Here is a 27,318-nt window from a genome sequence, read left to right as displayed (position 1 = left end):
GGTTTGTGGCGACGGGTTCATATATAGGAAGAGAGGGGGACAGGCAGAGCCAACAGCTTTTGGTGAGGTTGGGGTGAGAGGAGTTTAGAGAAGCGTACGAAGCTCTGATCAGATTAATGAGGGGGCTGGGGTACAGAGTAGGGGGTAAGCGAGGCTTGGGGTTGTGGGAGCTGAGGGAGGCAGTGGCGAGGGGGGTACCGGGCGAAGGAGCGGACGAGGTGGAGCGGGGCAGAGAAGGGGGCTGTGCCTTTGGAGGATTGAAAATCTGATTTGGGCCCACTGGGGTGGAACGTGTGGGAATTGGCTCCTTTTTTATAGTGATAATGGCGCCGTAATCGTAACCTACTGCATACAGGCGGGCTCCCCACATGCGGCCTCGTAACCAGAGGTCAGAGTTGGGGTCTTTGACTGTGAGTGTGATGGTGTTCCATCGAGTAGCATTACGCTGGAGAGTGAGGTATGGGTCTTTGTTAGGGGCGCTGGACCATCCGTGGGCGATGGTTTCGCACCCCCAGGAAGGACAGTAATAGTGCGTTGGGTCATGGCATCCTCTGGCGGAGGATGGGCACATGTAGAAACCTGTGGCAGCGGGGTTGTGTCCCCCCCACTCATAAGACGGAAGGTTCGTGCGTCCAGTGAGGTTGGCGACATCAGTTGTGAAAGAGGGGGCTGGGGCGGTTACGTTCGAGGCGAGGAGTCTTTTTTGTTGCCAGAGGGAGAGGGTCCAATTGAAGGGCTGGTGACTCGGGTTGGTGGCGGCTGGGAGAACGAGGGAAGCCAGGACGAAGAGAACGGTCGTGAGGCTGTGTAGAGGCATCCTCTGACAGTACGGCATCTGTGGAGACAAAAGAAGGGAAAATTCCTCGCTCTCCATGCATGGCGAGCGGGCAGCATGAGGGGGGTAAAGAGAGCAGGGTAAGGGTTTGAAACGTTTTAAGAGGGGGCGTTCCTTGATGATGGCTGGTGCTGGATCCGGGTGAACGGGCGACCTCTGGGCCGTATCCACTGTCAATGTTATCTCTCACCGAAGGCATAGGGTGCTGATCGTTCGGTGGAACTAATGGGTCAGTGGCGGGCCGAATGCAACGCCCAGGAACCCAGAGCGGCTGCGGCTCAGAATCTGGAAAGACGCAAGCAAAGCCCTTCCCCTGTGCTAGGAGGGGAGCTGGATCTTGCCAACGATTTGTGGCAGGGTCTTTCCAATGGACAAGGGGAACTTGCGAGGGCTGCCACATGGGTCCCCAGTGCTTATGGGTGGGGGAGAGTCCATGGTCATTGAAGGTTAGGAGATTGTGATGAATGAGGCAGGCAGTCACGACGTCGGCGGGGGCCTTGTGGGGAGAAGAGGCCCTCTCTTTCTGAATGAGTAGCTTGAGCTGTTGGTGAGTGCGCTCGACGATTCCTTGCCCCTGTGGATTGTATGGAATGCCAAAATGATGCGTGATGTGATACATCTGCACGAAGCTGGCGAAGGCGGCACTGCGATAGGCAGGTCCGTTGTCTGTTTTGAGATCCCATGGAATTCCCATGAACAGAATAGCTTGGCGAAGCGCCTGGATGCAGTGTTTAGCACTTTCCCCCGCAAGAGAGACTGCATAGCACAGATGTGAAAAGGTATCAATTGCCACATGAAGATATTTGAGGCGGCCAAATGCACTGAAATGAGTGACATCTAATTGCCACCTTGAATTCGGACGGAGGCCGCGGGGGTTAACACCCTGAGGCTGCAAAGGTCCCAGTGGCAGCAGGGGCGCGCAAGTTCGGCACGCGCGCACAAGGTGCTTGCAAGTTTCAATGGGTATGTCTGGAAAGAGCTTTCGGATGGACCGCATGGAGAAGTGGAATTGGGAATGCAGGAGCTTGGCTTGATTAACAAAGTCTCCAAGCCGAGGCCCGTCGGCAGGGCTTTTATGGAGGAGGACTGGGTTTACCTGGCGGCTTGACACAGAAGCATCAGCGAGGTCATTCCCTTGAGCCAGCAGTCCTGGTAGGCCAGAGTGGCTTCTGATATGAGCAATGAACCAAGGCTGCTGCCTCGCCTCAAGCAGTCGCTGTACGAAGGCGAGCGCTCAGTCAATGTTTGAGTCACCCGGTAAGAAAGTGGCAAGCGGGAGGCTGCGGCACACTTGAAGAGTGTATAGGCTGTCAGTGAAGATGTTGAGAGACTGGTTTGGGTGGAGGTTAAGGACTGCAGCGACGGCTAGAAGCTCACCTACTTGAACAGAGAAGTCATTTGCGAACAGCAGTTGCCGTGGCTCAGGATTCTCAGGAGTGTATATGATGGCAGCAAACGCCGTTTTCGAGGCATCTGTGAAGGCAGTGATAGCTGAAGGGATTGGGTTCCGTGCGGGCAATGGACGGAACGGGTTGGAAAACGCCAATTAAGACATTCCCTGCAGCAATCGGTGATGAGGATAGTGGTTGTCAAAGGAGCCGCGAAAGAGCTCTACCAGGCTCTGCATTTGGGCATTGTTCATGATGAGGGAGGTAACTTCCTTGGCATCTAAAGGCCAGACAATGGTGTGTGGCAGGATGCCATACGTTTGTATGGAGAGAAGTACTAAGTCAGTGGCCAACGCGATCTAGGCCCTTATAAAAGGGCAGATTTTCGGGAGTTTGCTCTTTGACGTATGCAGAAAAAGGAGAGGGCCATCTTGCCACAAGAGACCTGTGGGAGTGATTGGCGTTGGCAGAACTAAAGCCAAAATTGGAAGGTTAGGGGAGAACCGCTCCAGGCAGCACTGCTGCAGAGCGGCGCTAACTTGCTGGACGACTTCTCGAGCAGCAGGAGTGATGGTGATGCTGCGGGTGGCTGCAGTTGGTGGGCTGTCTTTGGTCTGCAAGAGCTCGAAGAGGGGTTGCATCTGCGCTGTTATGATGGGCAGTGCCGAGCGAAGCCAATTGATTTGTCCGCAAAGTTGTTGGAGTTCAGTCAGCGTCATCTTGTGAGAGACATGAATTTGTGGGCTTGTGGGCTGAATGAAGTGATGAAAATGAAAGCCCAAAAATTGAAAAGGAGGTTGGAGGTTTATTTTGTCTGATTGCACGGTAAGTCCGAGGCTTGAAAGGTTTGTCATCACTGCAGAGAGCAGGTCATTGAGGAGCGCGCTGGAGCTCGCTGCTAAGAGAAGGTCATCCATATAGTGGAGAATGTATGTTTGCTCTGGATGAAACTTTGAGCGCAGCAGCTCAATGGCATGGTTGACATAGAGCTGACATATGGTTGGGCTGTTCCGCATACCTTGCGGTAGCACTCGCCATTGGAATCGAAGCGCTGCGCCCTGGTTGTTGGTGCGTGGGACTGTAAACACAAATCGCGGACAGTCTCGCAGGTGAAGAGGAATAGAGAAAAAGCAGTCCTTGATGTCAATGGTTGCTGCATGAAAATGTTGGGGGACTGCAGTGGGGTGCGGGCATCCTGGCTGAGGTGACCCCATTGGTTTGATATGCTTGTTGATCTCGCGGAGATGGTGGAGAAGGCGGTATTTGCCAGTGCTCTTTTTGCTGATGACAAAGACTGGTGAATTGTAGGGACTAGTGGATGACTCTATATGCCCTGCTTGTAGCTGTTCTTCGACGAGGGCAGAGAGAGCTTGCAGCTTGTGAGCTGGCAAGGGCCACTGCTCAACCCAGATGGGCTCCTCTGTGTCCCATTCCAGAGGGATAGGGTCAGGTTTTGAGATGGGAGCAGTGGCCCCTAGGAGGGGGGGGCAGCGCAGCTGAGAAGGCTTCTGTGGTGATTCGGGCCTTTAACTGGCTGAGGACATCTCTCCCCCATAAGATGGTCTGGACTGACGAGAGGACGAGTGGGCGAATTTGGCCTTCATGGCCTTCTCGGTCGCTCCAATGCAGAGGCTGGGATGTTTTCCAGGAGGCAGCGGCTCCTGTGGCGCTGATGACTTGAGGGCCGGTTTCTAGGGGCCAGTGATTGAACGCGGTGATTTCGAAGGGAACACAGGAGACTTCAGCGCCAGAATCCAGGAGCCCATCGAGCCATTGCCCATCGATCTTGAGCTCTAATGAGGGTCTCTGGCGGCGCGTGATGGGCATTGTCCACATTATGGCTTGGGAATTCTTTTGGGGGCTCTTGGGGGTGGGGCTGAGGCCTGCCCCGCTGGGAGTTTAAAGGCTGCTGGGAACCTTGGGCGGAACGGCAGTCGCGGGCCCAGTGATATCCTTTCCCACAATGCGGACACGGCGTAGAGTGCCCCTTGGTCGTCGCATTGGCGGGTCTGAACGAGGCGCTGGGCCTGGCTGGGAGCACTCGTGGACGAAGTGGCTGGGCTGGCCACATCGAAAGCAGACGGAAGTGGAGGTGGATGAAACAGCCATGGCAGAGGCAAAGGCAGCGGTGAGTGTTTTGACTTGTGGGTCGACGTCACGGCAAGCAAGGACCCATTCGTGCAGAGCTTTGTCACGTATGGGAGGGACCACGGCCCGGAAAGGCGCAAGGCACCCGTCTATGATAAGTTCTTTGGCCAGCGCAAACTGGGCATCCTCGCTAGAAATTTTCCGCTGGCAAGCTTCCAGGACGTGGGCGACAAATGCTGGGAAAGTCTCATTGGAGTCTTGAAGCAGCTGCGCGAGTTTGGTGGGCTGCTTGGTGGAGACTAGAGAGAAAGACCGCTGGACGAGGACTTTTACCCGGTGCCAAAACCCTGGGTCAATTTGGAGATAAGAACGAGGGTCTGCATAATTGTTGGTCCCCGTATATGCATCGGAGGGATCGAGGACGCCAGCTTGGGCATTTTCCACGATTTGCCGGTCAACAGCCGCTTGGTAATGGGCACGCCATTCAATAAATTGACCCGGTGTCAGGATGGCGCGGGCTAGTGCAATCCAGTCATATGGGAGAACGAGTTGAGTCCCCAACTCCTCAAGTAGTTGCTGCGCATAAGGGCTGCCAATTCCGTCTTCCTTTACAGCTTTGCGGAGGGTTCTGACCTCTTCCGCTGTAAAGGGTAGCCAAGTTTGGGGTCGCTGTGGCATGGGCTGCAGATTCAGCGGATACAGCTGAGGGGTTTGAGAAGGTGTGGCACCGGGGACCGATGGAGCAGCCAAGGCAGGTGAAGGACTATTGCCGTACGGCGGCGGCAAGGGATAAGTGGAACACGGGTGAGAAAATGGCGGCTTAGCGGCTTCCGGCCGACAACAAAATGGCGGCAGGACCCTTCTGGGCACCGGCCAAGATGGCGGAGCAGCCACATCTGGCAGCGGACAAAATGGCGCGAGGGGCGTTTCCGGTTTAGCGGAAGATGGCGACCATGCAGTTTCCGGGCCCGAACCGGATGCTGACTGGGCAGGAAGAGGCGGGTAGAGGCGGGAGGAGGCCACCAGCGAAGAAGAAGCCGGATGTGCGCCATCTTGGGCAGAAGTGGGGGAAGAAGGCGGAAGTCCGCCATATTGGGGAGCGGCAGGAGTGGTTTCTGTCTGCTGCGGGGCGCTCGGGCGGGGAGGTTCGCGCTTGAGAGTGACAGCAAGTTGGTTAGACAGAGAGTCAATGTCGGCGGGCTCATCGGGATCACAGTCTAGAGGCCGTTTGGGAGAAGCTTCATAAATGGCCTCGGTAGGAGCGCCAAGGAGGCAAGCGCGAATGGCAATGAGAAAGGGTAAGAGGCCTGCTGGGAAGGTGCGTTTCTCGTGCTCCATGGCAGAGGTGACTCGATCTATGAGTCACGAGTATGTGTCCGGGCTCCAGAGTTGGCAGGTGGCGAGCCACGGATTAAAAGGGAGCAAGAGATCCCAGTACTTTTGGAGCTGCCGCAAGGAGACGCGGACTCCATTGGCATCGAGCAGGGCAGCGAGGGCTCTGACTTGCAGCGCCTGACGCAATGACAAAGAGGCACCCATGACGGGATAGGGACGGGACGACGGCGAGGGGTCCCTTGGGGCTCGTCCGGGCAAGGGGTCCCTACCTGGAGAGGAGGACGATCACAGCAGCAGCAGCAGCAGAGAGGGGCCGGGGGAGGAGCTGCCACGTTGGGCGCCAGTTGTAGCTGAGCGAGACGGTTTCGTCCTCGCTCAGGCCCAAGAGTCGGGGGGGCTTGCTCCTGCCGAACCACCGGCGGGGGGTGCCCCAAGAGGGAGTACCAGTTCTCCAGGCATGGGGGACGCGCGGTTAAGGAAAAACCACGGAGACCGCTTGAGCGCAAGAACAGGTCTGCTTTATTGCGGAAGTACACTTAGTTATATAGGCAGGGAAGGGGGTGGAGTATGAAGGGGAGAGCAGGGCGGAGGGGTGGCTGCGGATTGGCTAAAGCTGGGGGGGCAGACCTCTGGTAATACGCCGTAAGCAGTTACTGGGGAAGAGGGCAGATTGTAGGTTGGTAATATGGGCGGGACTGGCGGGAAGGGTGACGGGGGCTGGAAGGGGAGGAGGGGCAGAGAAAAGCGGCAACAGAAGAGCAAAAGGCTAAGTGTTCCCTCGACCTTGGGCAGTGTCACATGTTTAGAGGGCATGCAGACCTGGCTAGTTGCCTAGCCAGAATCCACCTGAATTTCTTTCCTTGCTTACTAGCTTGTGCTTGTCCTGTCTGCATAGGTAGGCATGGGATAGTCTTCTCTGTAGAGCTGGTGTGATGGGTTGAATTGTGTCCACCAAAAAGAGATGGTCAAGTCCTAACCCCAGTCTCATGAATGTGACCTTATTTGGAAATAGAGCGGTCCAGGTGACCAGGGGCTCTTCTTAGTCTCAGATTGTAGTCTGGAGAAAACCATAACCTAGGCTGCCCTAAGGGGCTCTGCGTGACTCAAGACAGGTTGAGCCACCAGAAGGAGAGGCGTGCTCGTCGCCTAGATGTCTCTGAAGGTGTGATTAGTTAAGATGAGGCCAACATGACTAGTGTCTTTATAGAAAGAGGGAAATTTGGACAAAGAGTCAGGGGGTACAGTTTGTGAGGACGGAGGTGGAGATGGAAGTGCTGCAGCCACGGAACACCAAGGATTGCCAGAAAATCACCAGACACTAGGAAGGCGCCAGGAGAGCTTGTCCCCTAGAGGCAGCCTGGGCTTGATTTCCAACTTCCAGCCCCCAGAACCGTGACATAATAAATAGCATGGCTTTGGACGTAGATCCTAAAGCACTGGTTTTATATGTGCTTCTATGGAACATCAGTCAAGAGATAGCAAGTGAAGAAACAGCAAGAGATGGTGGTATAAATAGGATACCTTCAGCCACTTAAAAATTTATATACACTCATACATACTTGTATATTTATGGAATAACTCTGGAAGGAAACCAAAAAATCTGGTAACAGCAGTGTGTGTCTAGGCGGGGGAGCTGGGTGACTGTGAGAAAGATAATTACTTTTGGTACTTTTTGACATCTGAGCAATGTGCTTATATTACCTATTCAAAATAATAACCATAATCAACATTCTTATCTGCCTCACGGAGAAACCCCAGTGAGAGGTGCAGGGGGACTCTGGAAAGGGAAGCATTTGGAGATCCCAGGAAGGAGAATGGCCATTTAAAAATACTATTCAGGGAGGCGGGCTTGGCCCAGTGGCCCAGTGGTTAGGGCGTCCGTCTACCACATGAGAGGTCCGTGGTTCAAACACCAGGCCTCCTTGACCCGTGTGGAGCTGGCCCATGCATAGTGCTGATGCGCTCAAGGAGTGCCTGCTACGCAGGGGTGTCCCCGCGTAGGGGAGCCCCACACGCAAGGAGTGCACCCCGTAAGGAGAGCCGCCCAGAGCGAAAGAAGGTGCCCAGGAGCCTGCCCAGGAATGGTGCTGCACACACGGAGAGCTGACACAACAAGATGACGCAACAAAAAGAGCACAGATTCCTGTGCCGCTGACAACAACAGAAGCAGGGAAAGAAGACGCAGCAAATAGACACAGAGAACAGACAACCGGGGAGGGCAGGGGGAACGGGAGAGAAATAAATAAATAAACAAATCTTAAAAAGAAACCCAACTATTCAACCCTGCCCAAGTTCAGAAATTTTGTTTGTGGTGAATTCCATGTGGAACTAGATTACCTGGAATTTGAGCTGCCCTCAAATGGATTGTAACAAAAGAAGGGGATGTCTTATGACTGCTGGTAGGTTAATGATGGCATCACCTAGGTCATGAGTGTTTTCCTCTCGCTGCAGCCCTCCAACCCTCACACCTGGGTCAGGTCCTCAGGCCACCTCTAACTGGAGTGTGACCTTGAGCAGGACACTCCATTCTCTCCCGGAGAAGTAACAAGTTCACAAAATCATTACCTGATTCATCTGTCTTCATCAGGGTGTGTGTGTGTGTGTGTGTGTGTAAAAACCACTGCAGAACAATAAAAACCGAAGGCTGGCCTTGGGAAATCAGAGAGCCTATCAAGGAAACCACAGCAGAGTTGGGCTAAGCCTCGAGAGAATTACCATATCCTGTTTTCTGACAAATCTTCACTGGACACTTTAGCAGGTTCCAGTGATTCACCAAGCTCCCTGCCCCAAGCTGCTGCTGGCGTGGCTCCTGCACAGCTGGTGCCGGGCCCGGTGAGCCTCCCTAGAAGGTGAGTCCCCTCGGAGCCAATCCTGTAAGCATATGCTCAGTTAGGCAATGGTGTGCTGCACTTCTTGCAAATTGGTGCAGGAGATGGCTCGTTTTGTCTTAAAAAAAAAAAAAAAGAAAAATACACACATGGGAAAGGTTTGACTGAGTTAAAGGGGCCAGTTTTGTTAATCTTTGACTTTTGTTATAGTCTTCCCTTGACAAAATAATTGTAACTAAAAAGCCACCATTGTTTCTCTTTTGATCATGTTTAATGTTCGTATTTTAAAAAATATTTATTGCATTTTTTATTTCAAAGGCAGTGCAAGCAGATGTGGCTCAAGCAGTTGGGCATCTGCCTCCCATACGAGAGATCCCGGGTTTGATTCCTGGTGCTTCCTAAAAAAGATGAGCAAGACAGTGAGCCGATATGACAGGCTAGCACAGTGAGCTGACGAAACAGGATAATGCAATGAGGAGATACGATGAGGAAACACAAGAAGAGACACAACAAGCAGGCAGTGGATGTGACTCAAGCGATTGGGTGCCTCCCTCCCACATGGGAGGTCCCTGGTTCAGTTCCTGGTGCCTCCTAAAAAAAGACAAGCAGACACAGAGAGCAGACAGTGAGCACAAACAACAAGACAGGGAGAATTAAATAAATTAATTTTTTAAAAAAGAAAAGGTAATTTTATTATAATGGTAATGCTTTTCATGGGAAAAGATTGGAAAATACATAAAAATATAGTAGAAAAAATGAAACTCATGAATGAAATAAAGAAAAAAGGTACTGTATGTAGCAGGGTTGCAAATAACTCAAACCATGCTTAGCTGTGTTAAGAAAATGTAGTTTCCCTATGCTTTAAAAATGTTCTGGTATTTCTCATGAGAATGTCCCACTGAATGGTGTGGAGCCCTAAGACTTGCCAGTGAACAGGATTCCCATTGCCTCTGGTTTAAACATCCTACTCTCAAGTTACAAATTGAAATTTCTCAGACACCATAGGCTGTCAGAAGCTTGGGGCACGGACCACTCTGCTACCTGCACCTGTTACTACCAAAGGGTATTGGCCTCCACCTGGCCTCCTGGGCTCATGAGCTGGCATCCACTGCTGGGGTGTTGGAGGCCAGCAATTTGGCCCGCTTGCTCCTGATGGCCCTCCAACCCTCTCAGCACTGTTGCGTTCCCTATCAGCATTTGGTTTCGTGGGAACCCTATGCTGGCTGCAAGCGGGTGTGTAAAACCAGGAGCACTAGTTTCGTCTAACTGCCCATACCCCTGTCAGCCACAGCCTCTCTCCACACTTGGAAGTAACCCCGAGAAGTGCGCTGCTATCCCCAGTGTCCTTGGGCTCCCCCGAACTTAACAGGATGTTTAAGCGCCTGCTTAGCATAGGTGGGCAGGAGAAAGTCAGGATCCTGCCACTGACCTTGCTCTCTCCACCTTTCTCTTTGTTCTTCCCACCTGGCCAGTAAAGGTCTGTTTTCCAGCTCTCCATCTCTCCTGTTAGATCCTCCTTGCCCCTAAGTCAGCACACCTCATAGTTTAGCTAACACAGAAGTGGGTGTTTTCCCCCATCGAAGAAACTGCACGTCTGGCTCCTCACAGCTTAGATGTTCATGTGGTTAAAGGGCAGCTACGTGAATTTAGACAGTGAGTGTCTCCAGACTTTTTCCATCCCATGAAACCCTATTTCGGATGTCAGAAGCAAAATTATTAACTCTTCCTTCTTGCAGTTAAGAACTTTCTCTGTCCCACCTGCTCCCACATCCCCAACTCTTCTTCCACTTCATCCAACACAGATGGCTTTCATAGGCTGTTTAAAGTCAAATGCATAGAACCATGAAGCAATAAAGCATATTAAAAATTTAGAAATACAATTCCAGTTATATTTTTCATATGTAATTTTTTTTGGTGATTAATGTAGTTGATCATTTTTAGTGTCTCATATATATATAAATATTAAATATTTTCTTACTGCTTTTAGTAGCTCTGCATATAGTAAGGCTATTAACTTTTTGCCTTATTTAATGCACAATTTTTCTATAAATGTTTTTGATCTTGTAAATTCTTATGTAGACAGATACGTCATTCTTGCATCTTTCTTTTTTATTTTTATTATTTTAAAAAAAGATTTATTATTTATTTTTCTCCCCTTCTCTGCCTCTCCCCCCCACCCCATTTGTCTGCTCTCTGTGTCCATTCACTGTCTGTTCTTCTGTGTCCACTTGTATTCTTGTCAGCAGCACCCAGAATTTGTGTCTCATTTTGTTGCATCATCTTGCTGCATCAGCTCTCCGTGTGTGCGGTGCCATTCCTGGGCAGGCTGCACTTTCTTTCACACTGGGAGGCTCTCCTTATGAGGCATACTCCTTGCCCGTGGGGCTCCCCTATGCGGGGGACATCCCTGAGTGGCATGGCAGTCCTTGTATGTATCAGCACTGCATGTGGGCCAGCTCATCACATGGGTCAGGAGGTCCTGGGTTTGAACCTTGGACCTCCCATGTCATAGGCAGATGCCCTATCTGTTGCGCCAAATCTGTTTCCCATGCATCTTTATTTCTTTTATAATTTTTATGCTTGGAAAATCTGTCTGTAGACACGTTAAAATATTCACCTATATTTTCTTTCAGATTTTTAAATCATTAAAATTTTTACAATTTTCTTATTTTCTCTTTACTCTTTCGGGAATTTATTTTAGGATATAGTGTAAAGTGAATCTCTTACTTGATTAGTTCAAAATTTCCAATTTTCCTAGCATGAGTTGGTGAATATTCTAGAAATGTAAATATTTATACCACATACAGAAGCATTATTTTGTCCTTTTCATCAGTTTACCTTTTATGAACAGTACATATACACAGATGAGAGGGTCCCCGTCTAAGTAATCTCTATACAAGACTACACATTTATTCTAAGCATGCTTACTTTGTTGGAAGGTTCTTTGTTGATTTCCTTTGGAAATTGTTTTTGGAAGCAGTTTTTGAGCCACATGGACAACAAGTCTTATAACTTAATAATATTTTTGACCCCAATTTTTGACCCCAAGTTACATTTTGCAGCTTGATTATCTACCTTATTTGCCTGATAATGTGTTTCCAAATAACCACTTCCTGTTTTCAAAGAGAAAAGCCACTTTTGAAGTACACCAAAGATGTGGAAAGGATAGGCATCAATTCTGTTGTACTTGTTTTTAAATTAGCCTTATAACTTTGCAGGTGCATTTCAGCAGGTATGTTTATGCCCTTATACAAACACATTTAGATCTTCCTGTCCTGCATATTTGACTGTGACTAAAAATTAAAGTCCTGGGGAAGTGGACGTGGCTCGACTGATAGAGCGTCCGCCTACCATATGGAGGGTCCAGGGTCTGATCCCCAGGGCCTCCTGACCCATGTGGTGAGCTGGCCCATGCACAGTGCTGCCGCATGCAAGGAGTACCATGTCATGCAGAGGCGCCCCCGTGTAGGGGTGCCCCATGTGCAAGGAGTGAGTCCTGCAAGGAGAGCCATGCTGCGTGAAAAAAAAAAAGCACAGCCCACCCAGGAGTGGCACTGCACATATGGATAGGTGACACAGCAAGATGACATAACAAAAAAGAGACACAGTTCCCCAGTGCCGCTGGATAATGCAAGCGGATGCAGAAGAACACACAGCGAATGGACACAGAGAGCAGACTACGGTGGGGAAGGGGAGAGAAATAAATAAAATACATCTTTAAAAAAAAAATTGGGAAGTAGATGTGGCTCAACTGATAGAGCATCTGCCTACCATATGGGAGGTCCAGGGTTCAAACCCAGGGCCTCCTGGCCCTTGTGGTGAGCTGGCCCATGCGCAGTGCTGATGCGCACAAGGAGTGCTGTGCCATGCAGGGGTGTCCCCTGCCTAGGGTGCCCCACGTGCAAGGAGTGTGCCCTGCAAGGAGAGTCACCCCATGCAAAAAAAGTGCAGCCTGCCCAGGAGTGGTGCCGCACACACAGAGAGCTGATGCAGCAAGATGACAGAACAAAAAGAGACACAGATTCCCGGTGCCGCTGACAATGCAAGCGGACACAGAACACACAGCAAATGGACACAGAGCAGACAATGGGGGGGAGGGGAGAGAAATAAATAAAAAATAAATCTTAAAATAAAATAAAGATAAGCTTTAAAAAAAAATTAAAGTGCAGTCTGACAAATACAAGAATAAGAAAGAGTTAGGTGCACTTGGAATGAAGATGGCCTTCTAAAGAGATTGGCCTCTAAACAAATGCAATGGGCAAGTGGGATTCTCCCCTTCTTCCCCCAAGAAGAGGCTCGTTGAGAGTCTTGGAGTCACCAGTGGGAAGAATGAGTGATTCTTGGATTAGGGTGGGCTCTCACTGTTAGAAGTAGAGCCCATGGTTTCATTTAATTTTTTTCCCAGGGCCCTACACATTTCTAACAACAACATTGACTAAAGGAAAGAAATGCCAAAATTGATATCCCTCTGGATTTTATACATTTCCCAATTTTCTAATTGTCCCAGCCACTGCCAACAAAACACACTGCAAGAATGCCTCAGAAGGAGAGGTCTCAGAACACACCGCAGGAGAGGATCGCAAATGTCAGTGATTACAAACAATTAAAGCGGGCAGCCAACATGTCATTTTCTTTTTAGGCATGGGTGAGAATGAGAAATGACTTACTGGCTTGGAATAGAAAGAAACAGAGCTGTTTCCTTTTGTGTGAAAAACCAGGCTTGATCAATTGAGATTAAAGCTAATGTGCCCTCCCCCATTTGCTTTTAAAATTAAAGGATGGGGAAATTAGTGAAATTAAATTCACAGCTGCATTAGTTGCAAGTTACAGAAAATTCTACTTGATCTTGAGCAAGCAAAAAAGAGGAATATCTTGGTTTGTGGGGGCGGGAAGCAGAGCTGGACATCTAGACAGTGGGAGAGACAGGGGCGCAGGTGAGCCTCCTGGGACAATCGGAATCACAGACCCAGGTACAACTAGAACCATCTTCTTCAGTTTTGCATCTTGGCTTCTTTCCACGCTTTGACTTCATTCTATCTCACTGCAAACCAGCCTTCTCCAGGTGTCAGAGTGGATGTCTGTCCTTAACTCCTGAATTTTATTATCATATTTGCTTTTAGTCTGACATTCAAAAGTCCTGACGTAGGCAGTCACCACACAGTACAGGCCACATCACTAACAGTGTAGATTTCAAAATGTCCCCACAGATGGAGGTAAAGTGTCTTGAGGAAGGGGCAGTTTTTCTATTTTGCCCTTGTGGTGGACCTGGGTAAGGTTCTGATTGGCACAGTTTGGGTCTGGTGCCCACCCCTGGACTAATCAACTCTGGCATAGGGTTGAGGTCAGCTAAGACTACGGCAACCCCTATGGGATCCTTATGAGTGGAAAAGGAGCAGTTTGTAGAGAAGGAAGGTATAGTCCACTAAACGATGGAGTAAGTGATGTGTTGGGCAGGCAAAATATTACTTGTCCATTATACCACCGCAGCAGTTTTGCGAGCCTATTGAACATTTTCTTTCACCTTTAAAAAAATACTTGCCTCTACTCTCCTTCTTTTCCAAATTTAAACTCTGATAGGGCAGGGACTAAGGTACCATTATGTTCCCAGAGTCAAAGCAAATACTATATGTTAAAAGAGTACACAATTCATTGATCAGGTGATTAGTTTCAGCATGGAGCATCCTTGCTGATTTGATTGACCTACTTTCTTTGGCTTTATGCTATCCAAACAAGATTTTTTAACCCATTTTGTTTTTCTTGGGAAGAGACATAGTTTAATGGTCATGGGCAGACAGTTGGATTCTAGATATAGCTCTGCAACTTATTAGCCTCAGGATGGGTCCTTAAGTTCTCTTTGTCTCTTCTGAAAAAAAAAAATGAGGAAAATCATATGTGCCCAGACCTACATCAGAAGGGTGTTGCACAATTGCCAAAAGTTGGAAACAACCAGGTGTTCATCAGTGGATGAATGGGTAAACAAAAGGTAGTGTATTCACATAATGGAAATGAAGTTGTAAAGTGTATACAACATGGATGAACGTGGAGAACATTATGTTGAGTGAAGCAAGCCAGACACAAAAGGACAAAAACTGTAGGATTGCGTTATTATGAACCAAATATATTGTGTAACATATTGTATGACTGAAAAAAATTATATGCATTCAGTACATTTAATTGAGAAATGGAAGAAAAAAAATACTCCATAGAGGTCAGAACCACGGTGGTTGAGAACCATTGCTCTAACACCAAAATACTTTCAAAATATTTGAAAAAAAAAGTGCTTATGGAGAGAAGTATATAAAAGCAGCCAATGTAAAATTAAGAAATGGCAATGTATGCTTGTTATTTTAGTGTATGGAAAAAAAAATAGCAAAAGAAAGAACTGAAAAAAAAAGAAAGGTGTTGCAGAGTCCAAAGAGCAAAAGTAATAAATGTGAATGTGTTGGTAACAGAGGAAATGCAATAATCTGTTATAGAAAATGAAAATTAAGCTTCAGGCATAAGAAGATGACAGGTGCTTCCTACTGATTTTGCAATCCAAGTAGGACCCTAATTATAGACTTTCATGCTTTCCATCAGTTGGCTCCTGTCAGAGGACTGTGAAGTGGCTATTACTGTAGTGGAATTGAAAACCAGGAGTGGTCTAACTTGATAATCCTATATCACATTGAAGATGTTAACCTAAGGGGAGAGGAATACTTTTCAAGTACCAAATCAAAATCATTCTTGCTGTCATTCTGGACTTGAGTACATTGCACTACATTTTCCAACCAACTCCTTTGGTCTTTTCTTCCACCTCATTTATCTTACTATATATCATTTTCCACTCTTTATTCTTATTATTAATGACAGTTATTTATTGAATCCTGCAGATAATATTAGAAGCCACTTGCCAAATATTTTAAATGTGTCCAACACTATGCTTAACCTAATATCTCAATTACTTCTCCCAGTAACACCGTTTGATAAGTACTACTATCGTCCCAGTTTGTCAGAGTAGGTAAAAAGGCACAAAGAGCCAGAAAATGATAGTGCTGAGATTGAAATTCCTTTTGTGTCTGATTCTATAGCATGTGCTTATCTGGCTGAATGATGAAGCAATCCCTGGTCAGTTGTTGCTGGAATGGACCAAAGCTATCATCTTTCCACTTTGAAGGTGGTAGATCCTGTATCACTGTCTTGGTAATCGTTACATCATCATGCTTTGCAGATAGCAGGCACTCATGTCCTGGACATTCTGCTATGTTTTTTATGGCCATTAATTGACTCCTTGATCCTCAACAGAAAACCCAGAGACATATATCTCATTATTATCTCTATGTTGGGGATTGAATCGTTTACTCCACAAAAGACATGTTCAAGGAAGGGCAGCAAATTCTGGATACCAACGGCATAAGGTATGCTTTCTTTGGACCTTCCACTCTTATCTCAAAGAGGAGTTGATAATGAAAAGAAAGGAAAGAAGAAAAAGACCTGTTCAAGTCTTAATTCACACTCCTGTGGGTGTGAACCCATTGTAAATAGGACCTTGGAAGATGTTATTAGTTAAGGTGTGATTAGGATCTTTGAAGACCTTATTTAGATGAGGCTAAATTGAATGAGGGTGAGCCTTAATCCACATGACTGGAGTCCTTTTCAGGCAGAAGAATTTGAGACCCAGTCAATCAGGAAGGTAGAAATCAGAAGAAGCCAGAAAATGAAGCATCTCATCACGCTGCAGAGGCAAAGATGTAAGCCAAGGAACCCCAAGGATTGCCCCAGCCAGTGCCAAAATGCTACAAAGTCTTGATTTTTGACTTCTAGCCTCCCAAACCATGAGATGATAAATTTTTTGCTGCTTAAGCCAACTAATCTGTGGTAGTTAGTCCTAGCAGCCCTGGCAGACCCAGAGTCTATTTTGTAGAACAAGAAACAAGTTGAGAAAGCTTGAACCAATTTGTCCAAAGTAGCTCAGTCAAACCAGGAACCCATTTCTTGAGCTTTTCCCTCCACTAAATCCCTGCCCTACAGTGCACATCTCTTGAATCCTGCCTTTGACTTCAGAATTTGTGAGGTCTGACCTTGCTTTTTGAGAATGTCCCATGTCCCAAAGAGTAAGCCTGTGAGTTTTTGTGTCTGACTTTTCCCAAAAAGCCTGCAAACCAACCTCCCAATGAGCAGGATTTTCTATTAAACCATGTTTCTTAATACCGTTTTTCAAATTTTCTGTATTCTTTCCAAGTTTTTGTCTGCTTGATCTAGCAGTTTCTAAAAGAGGCAGATTAATGTTTCACATTGTAATTGTAGATTTGTCCATTTCTTCAGTAAATGCATGAGTTTTTATTTTGTATTTTTCAAGACTGTGTGTTTAAATGAACCCAAACTCATGTATTATATTTTCTAGTTAGATTGTTACTGATAATATTGTGTGCTATGCCCGTTTATCTCTAGATGGGATTTAGGCCTTAGATTTTATTTTGTTGGCCTAACTCCACTTTCTTTTAGGTATTAGCAAGCACTTTGGTGCTTGTTGTGGGTTGAACTGTGTCCCCCCAAAAGACATGTTTAAGGCCCAACCTGTTACTGGGACCTTATTTGGAAGTAAGGTCTTTGCAGATGTGACCAAGCTGAGATGAGGTTGTACTGGATTAGGGTGTGCCCTAAATCCAGTGCCTGGTATCCTTATACGGAAAGATTTGGAGATGCCGAGACACGCCCCAGGGAAGAAGGCCATGTGAGCACAGATGCAGAAACTGGAGTGATGCAGTCACAAGTCAAGAGACACCAGGGATTGGGGTCACCTCCAGCAGCAGGGAAAAGGCAAGGAAGGAGCCCCCTGAGAGCCTCTGCGGGCAGCGTGAACCTGCCAACAGTTGATTACAGACTTCTGGTTTCCTGAACAGTGAGAGAATAAATTTCTGTTGTTTTAAGCACCCAAATTTGGGATAATTTTGTTAGGGTAGCCCTAGGAAAAAAATTAACATAGTATATTTTTCCATACTTTTATTAATTTTTTGAATGTTTTTTATTTACATGTGTCATATAAGCAATATACAAATGGATTTTAAAATCCAATCCCATCTGTTTTTTTAATATGACAATTTAATCCTTTGCTATATATTACAATTGTTATTATATTTGAACTTGTTTCTACCATCTTGTTTTGTGACTTCTTGTTACCATAGTCTTGGCTTCCTTGTGTCCAGTCCAGGCTTCTGTTGAATAAATAAAGTTGTCTAGAGCCCCCATTTTAAAAGTTCCTCCTTGGGAAGATATAGTTATTTATTTATTTATTTTTGTAGTGGTTAATATAAATGTTTAATTTATGCATATTTAACTTTAAATTTTATAGCAAATTATTCAGTGCTTCTATACTTCTCTAAAAATGAGAAGAAACTTGAATGCACTTTACCCAATTAAACACTGTGTCCCCAATCTTCTTGTTCAGACTATCAATTTACCCTCCCTTTTGTAAACATAAGTCATCAGTTATTTTAATTTTTTTAGTTAATATTAAATTTATGAAAATGTATTTTCTTATTTTGTGTTCACCATTTTGTCTCTTTTTTTCCTAATAAAATTCCCATTTGCCATCTAGAGAAAGAGACACCTGCAGACAAAATTTTATTCTTCATGGAAAGAAGTCATCCCCCTTTGTCCCTCATCCATAGCCAAATGGATGTTCCCTGGAGATGTGTGGTGTGTCAGTTATCTCTGGTACAACAGAGTCTCCCAAAATTGAGTTGCTTAAAACAATGAACTCCCAAAGCTGATCCCCATCAAATCCAGGCTGGCTTTTCTCTAGAAAACCACACACTGATTTTAAAATTTGTATGGAGAGTCAAGGGGCCCAGAATAGCCAAAACAATCTTGAAGAAGAACCAAGTTGGAGGACTCACACTTCCCAGTTTCAAAACTTAGCACAAGGCTACTGTAATTGAGACATATTGTATCTGCACAAGGATAGGCATAGAGATCAATGAAGTAGAATTGAGAGTCCAGTAATAAAACCTTACTCTCAAGGCATCCTGAGAGTCCAGACCAAACACCTTTTTTTCCTAAGAAAAGTCCCTTTTGCTGTCTATAGGGAAGAAACCCTGCAGGTGCAGCTTTATTCTTTATAGAGATGTTCAGTTCCCGTTGTCCTCCCTTTTCTTCATCCTCAGCAAGGTGAACAGCTGCTCCCCCAGGGTGGCCCCAGTCCTGCCTGGCCCGAGGAGATGGGTTCCCAGCATCCCAGGCGGTCGCCATCTTCCTCTTGTGATTCTTCTGCGGACTTGGATGTGCTTTCTGGCAAGTCGTCTCCCATCTCTTCGAATCTTCCGGATCCTGTATCCCACATGTATTTGATGGTCACCTTGAATTCAGCCATTTTAGTGTATGTGCTGCCAAAGTGAGCACGAATTCAGCCATTTTATACCCAAAAAGCTTCAGGATGTGGGCATGCTCCGGGGTCAGCATGTCACCCTCCCTGCGCACCTGTAGCCAGACAGCAGGGCCACCGCACCTCTCCTGAGGGCAGTGGGCAGGCCGAGCTGCCTCAGCTGCGGCTCCACGGAGTGAGGAACTGCTCCAGCGGGGGGAGCCAGGCTCATTGTGAAGGTGCTGCGTTGCCAGCTGGGCGTAGCCCATTTCTCTGTATTTTGTGAACCACTTGTTTACTTCTTTAGTGAGGTTGGCGAAAAGGAGACCAACTTCACCCCTCAGCTTCTTGCTGACCTGGTGCAGGTTGTCTTTATACTCGTCAGATGGGCTGCGCCCGAAGGCCACCATCGCCACCTTGTTTTTGCCAAAGAACATCCAACCGTGCTTCCAGGCGTCCCGGATGTCCTTGTTGCTGTTCCTCATGTTGGCCACGGAGAAGATGAAGATACTTGTACGTGTCCACACTTTTCCGAAGCTCCTCTTTCTGTTTCTGTTTTAGTTCCAAGTCTTTCCCTGCAGTTTTGGTTAAAGAGACTATCTGGTCGCACTGGGTTTGGGCATCACACTGAAGCCACGTGCTGTGGGAGGCGGCGCAACTCCCCATTTTGTCTTACAGTCGTGCCTCTACTTCTTTATTTTTTTCTTCCTTCCTCTTTTTTCTTTCCTTTCTTCCTTTTACTTTTTGCTCCTTAAACTGAAAGATTCAAGTCTTCCCTTTAAGTGAGGGTTTGTATGTGGTAAGCTTTCTCCTGGTTGATATATATGGAAATGTCTGTATTTTGCTGTCTCTTCAATTACAGCTTAGCTGGGTAAAAAACTTTAGATTGCCAAATATATTTTAAGGGGCATATTGAAGATATTATTCCATTGTCTTTTGGCTTGTATTGTCAGTAAGAAGCCTCTATTGGTTTAATTTTCTTTCATTTTTAGATGCTAAACCCTTTTTCTCTAGTGATTTTTAAAGGTTTTCTCCCTTTATTTATTTATTTTATTTTATTTCTCCCCACCCCCTCATTGTTTGCACTTGCTGTGTCTGTTCATTGTGTGCTCATCTTCCTTTTAGGAGGTACCAGGAACTGAACGTGGACCTCCCAGGTGGGAGGGAGGTGCCTAGTCACTTTAACCACTCTCTGCTCCCTGCTTTGTTGTGACTCTCATTATGTTTTCCTCCTTGATCTCTTGTTGCATCATCTTGTTGTGTCAGCTCACCACATCAGCCTGTCATATCAGCTCGCTGTCTTGCTCGTCTTCTTTAAGAGGCACTGGGAACCAAACCCAGGACCTCCCTTGTGGTAGGCAGGAACACAATTGCTTGAGCCACATCCACTTCCCTCCCCCTTTATTTTGATGCTATGTAGTTTTACTCTCATATATCTTAGTGTGGATTTAGTTTTCTTTTTCCCACAATGTACCTGATAGGCACTTTCGAACCAAGGACTTCTTTTGTTCTTTAGCTGGTAAATTTCAGCTACTGCCTCTTCAACTATTACTTTTCCTTCGTCTCCCTGTTCTTATCTTCTGCAATTCCTCTTAGATGTATTGTATAGACTCTGAATTTATCCTCTAGGTCCCAACTTTTTTTTTTTAAACTTTTTATGTGTTCTGTGCTATGTCCTGAGTGAATTTTGCAATATTGTGATTCAATTCACTTATTTGCTCTTTAATAGTGCCCAGCTCTGGTCTATTAAGTTGTTGTTTTTTAGAAGATTTATTTGTTTATTTTATTTCCCCCTTTCCCCTCCTCCTGCCCTGTTGTTTTTTGCTGTCTGTGTTGTCTTCTCTTCCCATTTTTTTTTTTTTCTCCTCTAGGATTCACTGAAATTCGATCCTGGAGACTCCTAATGTAGAGAGAGATTCCCTGTCAATTGTACCACCTTAGTTCCTGGTTTCTGCTGCACTTCACCTTGACTCTCCCCTTGTCTCTCTTTTTTTAAAATTTTTAATGTATTTTATTTATTTCTCTCCCCTTCCCCCCAGTTGTCTGCTCTCTGTGTCCATTCGCTGTGTGCTCTTCTGTGTCCGCTTGCATTCTTGTCATGCAGCACTGAGAAACTGTCACTTTTTTGTTGTTGCATCATCTTGCTGCATCAGCTCTCTGCGTGTGAGGCACCACTCCTGAACAGGATGCACTTTTTTTTTTGTGCAGGGCGGCTCTCCTTGAGGGGCTCACTCCTTGTACATGGGGCTACCCTACACAGGGAACACCCTTGTGGCAGCACTGCGCACGGGCCGGCTCACCACACAGGTCAGGAGGCCCTGGGTGTAGAACCCTGGACCCTCCATATTGTAGGCAGATGCTCTATCAGTTGAGCTGCAACTGCTTCCCTTGTCTCTCTTTTGATGTGTCATCATCTTGCTGCATGACTCACTTGCGTGGGGCATTGGCTCACCACATGGGCACTCATGCAGGCATTTGTGTGGGCACTGGCTCACCACACGGGCACTTGTACAGTCACTGGTTTGCCACATGGGCATGCTTTCTCTTCCTCTTTTTTTCACCAGGAGGCCCCAGGGATTGAACCCAGGTCCTCCCCTATGGTGGAAGTGCTAATTACTTGAGTTACATCTGCTTCCCTCTGGTCTATTAGAGTTTGAATTTCAAAATCTATATTTTTGTTTCAAAATTTCTAATTAATTCTTTGTCATAGATAATTATTCTTGTTTAATTTGACTGTGTTTTGTCTTTTTTTCTCCTCCCCCTCCCCCCTGCCCTGCTGTTTTTTTGCTGTATGTGCCCATTCGTTGTATGATCTTCTGTGTCTATTTCTCTTTTTGTCTTCTCTTCTCATTTTTCTCCTCTAGGGTTCACCGGGATTCAATCCTGGGGACCTCTGATGTGGAGAGAGGTTCCCTGTCACTTGTAGCACCTCAGTTCCTGGTTTCTGCTGCACCTCACCTTCACTCTCCCCTTCATCTCTCTTTCGTTATGTCATCATCTTGCTGCATGACTCACTTGTGCAGGTACTGGCTTGCCATGTGGACATTTGGCTCACCACGTGGGTACTGGCTTGTCGCATGGGCATACCTTTTATCAGGAGGCCCCTGGGAGTGAACCCAACTCCTCCCATATGGTAGGCAGAAACCCAGTCATTTGAGCCACATCCACTTCCCTTTCTTTCTTTTTTATGGATGTGATTTGTGTATGCCAAATATTTATATTTAAGCCTTTTTCAGAACAACCCCTAAAATTTATTCCTAATGGAGCAAATTTGTGTTTTAATTACCCATTTTGATTGTTGCCTTTCTTAGCATTAGATTTCTTCTAATATCTTGCAAGAATGTTGGTTTCTAGGCTCATTTTGAGAAAGAGATTTGTTTCCTTTCTCTCTTCCCTATTTAGGACATTTGTGATTGTTTTCCTTCTTGTTGTCCATTGCCCCCTTTCCCCCCTCCCCAGGATCTCAGTCTAGAACAAAGTTGTATATTCATGGTTGGGGGTTCCTATCTTGTAATGATACCGATGATGCTTTAGATCCAGTCACCAGGCTATCAGGTACTGTCTTTCAGTTCTCGGTTGTGGGCTGAGTCCTGTCTTCATTAGCCTTCCCTCCTGATTTTACAAAAGCTAAGTGCTCACACAGAGGTCAACAACAGTTTTCTTTTTCAGCTTCCTTTTGTGATCAGATAAGTGTTTCTGGTTTTACGGAACAAGCTTAGCTTCAATGCCCTATTTCATCATGGAGCACATTTGGCCCCCCTTTTTCTAGAGGAACTAAGCTCCTGGCCACTGCCACTGCCTCCGGACAAGGAGCCCAGCGAGCCATTGCTTCAGCCCTGTTTACTTTTTTTTTTTTCTCCCAGAATCTGTATATATTTCTTTATTATGCTGCTCACAAGAATGAATGACACACTAGCCCTGTCCTTCTGATGTGATAAAGAATACATTTGACCCACATTGTGGCAGGAAGCAGAAACCGATTCACCAAAGAGAGGATGTGGCCTCGGACTCAATAATCTCTGCTACACATTCCAGACAGGTCTTCCTGACCTTCCTAGAATCTTTCTTTCCAGCACCCGCTGACCCTCTTTTCCTTTGCCACTCTCTCCTCCATTAAGGCCTAGAGCAACTGCCCTTTGCCTCCCTCGCCCAGGCTGCTTCTGGGGTCCTGCAGCACATCTCTTTGGCATGCTGCTGCCCGGCCACCCTCAGGGCACCAGTGGAGGTTGATGGGTGAATATAACATCGCATTACCTGAAACAAACAGTGGGGTCACATTAGTAACTGGTGTTTGGACATATGCCTAATATGAGAGCAAAGGACACCCTTTGATTATTTAAACGTTTTTGGGATGATTCTGGGTGCCAGGCACTAGGGACCCAAAGTGGACAGTGTTTCCTTCCCTCATACCTTCTTGTATGCCTGCACAAAAGAGCCGTCCAGGAAGTTAGAGGATGGCAGCTAAAACAAGATCTCTACCCTGGCTCTTCCCTGCCTTTGACAGTGGCCACCACTCTCCTTCTTCTACTGGGTAGTAGGAGAATAAGAGGATTAGGGAGCAGGGTGAAAAAAAGGCTGTAAAACAAAACAAAAACAATATAACAATCCAAAACCCATTCAGGACTACAGTATTTCATAACAATAAAAAGTGGCTGAAGGAAGCAGCTGTGGCTCAATCCACTGGGCTCCCGTCTATCATATGGGAGGCCCTGGGTTCACGTCCCAGGGCCTCCTTGCCAAGGCAAGCAGGCCCACACCTGCAGAGAGCTGATGGCCTGTGCCCACAGAGAGCTGGTGCAGCAAGATGACACAACAAGAGGGAGACAAGCAGACACACACACACACAAAAGAATGTACAGTGAATGGACACAGAGAGCAGAGGGGGAGGGGGGATAAATAAAATTTTAAAAATAAATATTAAATTTAAAAAAATTTAAAAAATTTAAAAAGTAGCTAAAAACCTACATGTCAACACAGACAATACATGATACACCAGCCCAGGGAAAGCAGTCAGTGGGAGAGCAGGGCTGAGGTCACAGCTTCACCCTAAGAGGCTCCCAGTGGACTGCTAGTGGATTGGACCTGCTGCTGCAGCTATGGGCTTTCTTTGACAGTGACAGAGTAGGAGATGACAGTCCTGGAGACCCACAGGGCCACCCCAGGGCCTGCTTGGAACACACAAACAGGTAGGACACATTCTTGCCTTCACATAGCGGTGGGAGGTGTAGGATGATCTTGGGCTCAGCGTCTGCAGCCACGACCATGAGCTCATAAATGTCTCTTGAGGGTTTTGGTGGCCTCGCTGGCTCCTTTTTGAAGCTGCTTGTAGTTACATGCCTGCTGAACCAGGTCCAGCAGTTTCTTGGTGAGGTAGGATAGGCTTTCAGATCGCCATCGGCCTCAGACATGGCTGCGGTTCTGCGGATTCACTTCCTACAGGAGGGCAGCCTCAGTCAGAGAAGGAGTGCTGGCTTTGGCCGGAAGTTCGCACTGAGGAAGGAGCAGGCTTATTTACTTCTTTTTTTTTAGATTTATTTTTAATTTCTTTCTCTCCCTTTCCCTTCCCCCACTCTGTTGTCTGCTCTCTGTGTCCATTCGCTGTGTGTTCTTCTGGGTCCCCTTGCATTCTTGGCGGCACCAGGAATCTGTGTCTCTTTTTGTTGCATCATCTTGCTGCATCAGCTCTCCTAGTGTGCGGCGCCACTCCTGGGCAGGCTGTGCTTTTTTTTTTTTTGTGCGGGGCGGCTCTCCTTGCACGTGGAGCTCCCTTACTTGGGGGACACCCCTGCGTGGCACGGCACTCCTTGTGCGCATCAGCACTGCGCGTGGGCCAGCTCACCACACAGGTCAGGAGGCCCTGGGATTGAACCCTGGACCTCTCATATGGTAGGTGGATGTTCTATCAGTTGAGCCAAATCCACTTCCCCTTATTTACTTCTTGATGCTTCTTTTTTGTTTCCTAGCCATGGGGATTTTTAATTTTATTTTTGAATCCAGTTGTGTTCTTTTAGTTTTCTATTTTATAGTTCATCTACTACTGTGATACTTAGGAGTAACGGAGATGCTTCAGAATTTACCATCTCCACTGGAAGTTTTTATCTCCATATTTTAAGAATTCATGCAGAGAACTGAAGGGATTATCCTAAAGTTGAATACTACCTTGTGTACATATTTATTGACACTTTGCTTTATTGAGGAGTTTTTATACAATACTTATAATAAATCATAAACTATAAATAAGATATTAAAATTGGGTTTAAGGAGAATATAAATTAGAATAGAATACTAAGGTCAGAAGGAAAACATACAATTTGCATACTCACATATGCTGATTATGAGGGCCCACACCTTGGACTGTATATGTGGATCTGAGCTTCCAGATGGCCAAAGTGAATAAACACAATTGACTAATTAGTTTTCACTTCCTACAAAGAGAACCCTTACCAGTTCTTTTGAGAGTATTAAGTTTTTCTGGAGAACAAATTTTAAAATTCCCCATTATAGAGAAGACATGGAGATGGGGGTATATGATGCCTTCAACTGAGGCTGACCCTTACATAGTCTCCCAAGGAAACCCCAAAGCATAATGCTGGCAAATGGCAAAGTGGAAATAAACACTGAGATGATCCTTAGTTGGATGTTCCTTAAAGTTCACCATACTTCCTCCTCTTTAAAGGATCTCTGTGTAAGATCCTTGTATTAGATCATATTGGTCAGCCTGAGCAAAGAGGTGAATTCCCTTATTTGTCATTTTACTGTTTTTATTTTGTTGCAAATGACAGAAATCCAACTCAACCTAGCTTAAATAAAAGAAAATAAGAATTTTTCCATAACTTTTATTGGCTCATGAAGCAAATGAATAATCATAGAAAAGGCAAGGAAGCTCTGACTGCAGAGACGAGGGTGCCAGGGAATCCAGCACTGTCAGTATCCTCTCTCCCTTTTATTTTGGCATCTGCCTTTGTGTTGCCCTAACTCCTTCTTCCTGCAGATGAACTTTCTCTGTGGGGCAGTATATATGGCCATAGACAGCTCCAGGCCTCCAGCCCCAGAGCCTCACAAGCTCTTCTTCAATGAATCCAGTGAAAACAACCCTCAGGAGGGATTGACTGGTCTGGTTGGATCATGTACCCATCTCTGGACCTCTACTAACTTGTATGAAGCACTTGCTATGTACTGAGTTCTTTGCAAAAGCCATTATGTACATTACATTATTTAATCTTCACAGTGATCCTAGGAGAGAGGTGAAAGACAACTAACAAAATAATCAGTCTCCTATAGGTGATTGGTTCTTGGCCTCGTCCTCTCAACTCTTTGATCCACTCACTTTCAATGATATTAACTTCTGCTCTATCAAGTCATACAATCCCATAACCTCACCCTCACCTTTGTCTTCACCAGTAGCTGCATAATTTCAATTGAAAGGATCCCACTCTCCAATCATTTCTTCCTATCTTTCCAGGTCATTCTCTATAGTACCCTGATTCCATCATTCTCTGCATTCCTTGAGTCCTCCAGTCTACTGAGCTTACCACCTTCCATTGTCGAGCAATCCTCCCCCTGCAACATCATATCCTTAATGCGCTCGTTCCCTGGCTTACAAACTGTGATTCATCATTGTCCTGCTTGAGTTCCCTCAGAAGCTGGCCCTAAGACAAGGATTTGAGTACAAGTAGTTTATTTGGGAGGTGAACTCAATTAGCATTGGTAGGAGTGTGAGATAGTGTGACAGGGAAGCAAAGGAGGTGAATAAAGGGCATTTACCAAGCAGGTGTGTGGAACACTCCTCAGCGTTCTACCCCATTAAAGGACAAGAAAACTGATGTCCCATTCATCATTGGCTGATTGCTACTCCTGGGGACATTAACTTGCCAAGACCGCTGGCCTGCCCTGAACACAAGCCAACAGGAAGCCCTTAGGTGGAGGGCTGCAGGTGTTTGGACAACATGTACTGTTAAGGAGAGAGCTGAGGGTAGGTGGGCACTGACGATCATAGTAACTCTTTTGGGTTCTCCCTTGCTCATATCTCCATCCATTGAATTCCCCTAGTAAAATCTCAATTCTGATAAAATCCACTCTCTACCTAACATGAGCAGCTGAATGTGGTTGAAAAACAACACACAAACATGCTAACTGATCTGACATTAAATATGTCCACTGACATAAAAAGAGTCTTTAGTTACTTCCTCTCCCATCCTCCAAGGACAATTCCATACTTTCGCATCTCTTGTCAAACCTGCAAAACTCCCTTTCTCCTCCTTACATTCAGTTCTTCTTGTTCCTTATTTCATAAAGGAAAATGGATGGTGTTAGGAGAGAATGCCAACAGCTTTCCTACCACCACATCTAAACACCTACTGACATCTACTCATATAGCCTTTCTTTTCTGTTTTAATAGATCTGTGTTTTTGAGCATTTTTTCATTATCACCCCCCCAGCAGTCATTTTATTTTTATTTTTAAAAAAGATTTATTATTTTCCCTTCCCCTGCCCTGCTTTTTT

The 27,318-nt window shown here is 46.2% G+C and overlaps 2 protein-coding genes across 2 annotated transcripts; both read right to left on the bottom strand.

Annotated features, from left to right (window-relative positions):
- Window positions 1–4,122: 4,122 nt before the first annotated feature.
- Window positions 4,123–19,482, bottom strand: LOC101443117 (mRNA turnover protein 4 homolog). Its single transcript, XM_071208394.1, is given in 7 exon segments — window positions 4,123–4,610; window positions 5,264–5,363; window positions 18,661–18,810; window positions 18,855–18,934; window positions 18,937–19,067; window positions 19,069–19,323; window positions 19,325–19,482. Coding segments are annotated over 7 exon segments (1,362 nt in total).
- A 4,367-nt stretch (window positions 19,483–23,849) lies between these two features.
- On the bottom strand, window positions 23,850–24,224 carry LOC101442665 (NHP2-like protein 1). The gene has a single exon (XM_058277092.1). The coding sequence runs from the start codon at window positions 24,222–24,224 to the stop codon at window positions 23,850–23,852; it is 375 nt and encodes a 124-aa protein (XP_058133075.1).
- Between the last annotated feature and the right edge of the window lie 3,094 nt (window positions 24,225–27,318).

Source organism: Dasypus novemcinctus, chromosome 16, assembly GCF_030445035.2.
Source record: "Dasypus novemcinctus isolate mDasNov1 chromosome 16, mDasNov1.1.hap2, whole genome shotgun sequence".
Lineage (NCBI taxonomy): Eukaryota > Metazoa > Chordata > Mammalia > Cingulata > Dasypodidae > Dasypus > Dasypus novemcinctus.
Note: the sequence above shows the minus strand (reverse complement) of the source record. Positions and strands in the feature narration are given on the sequence as shown.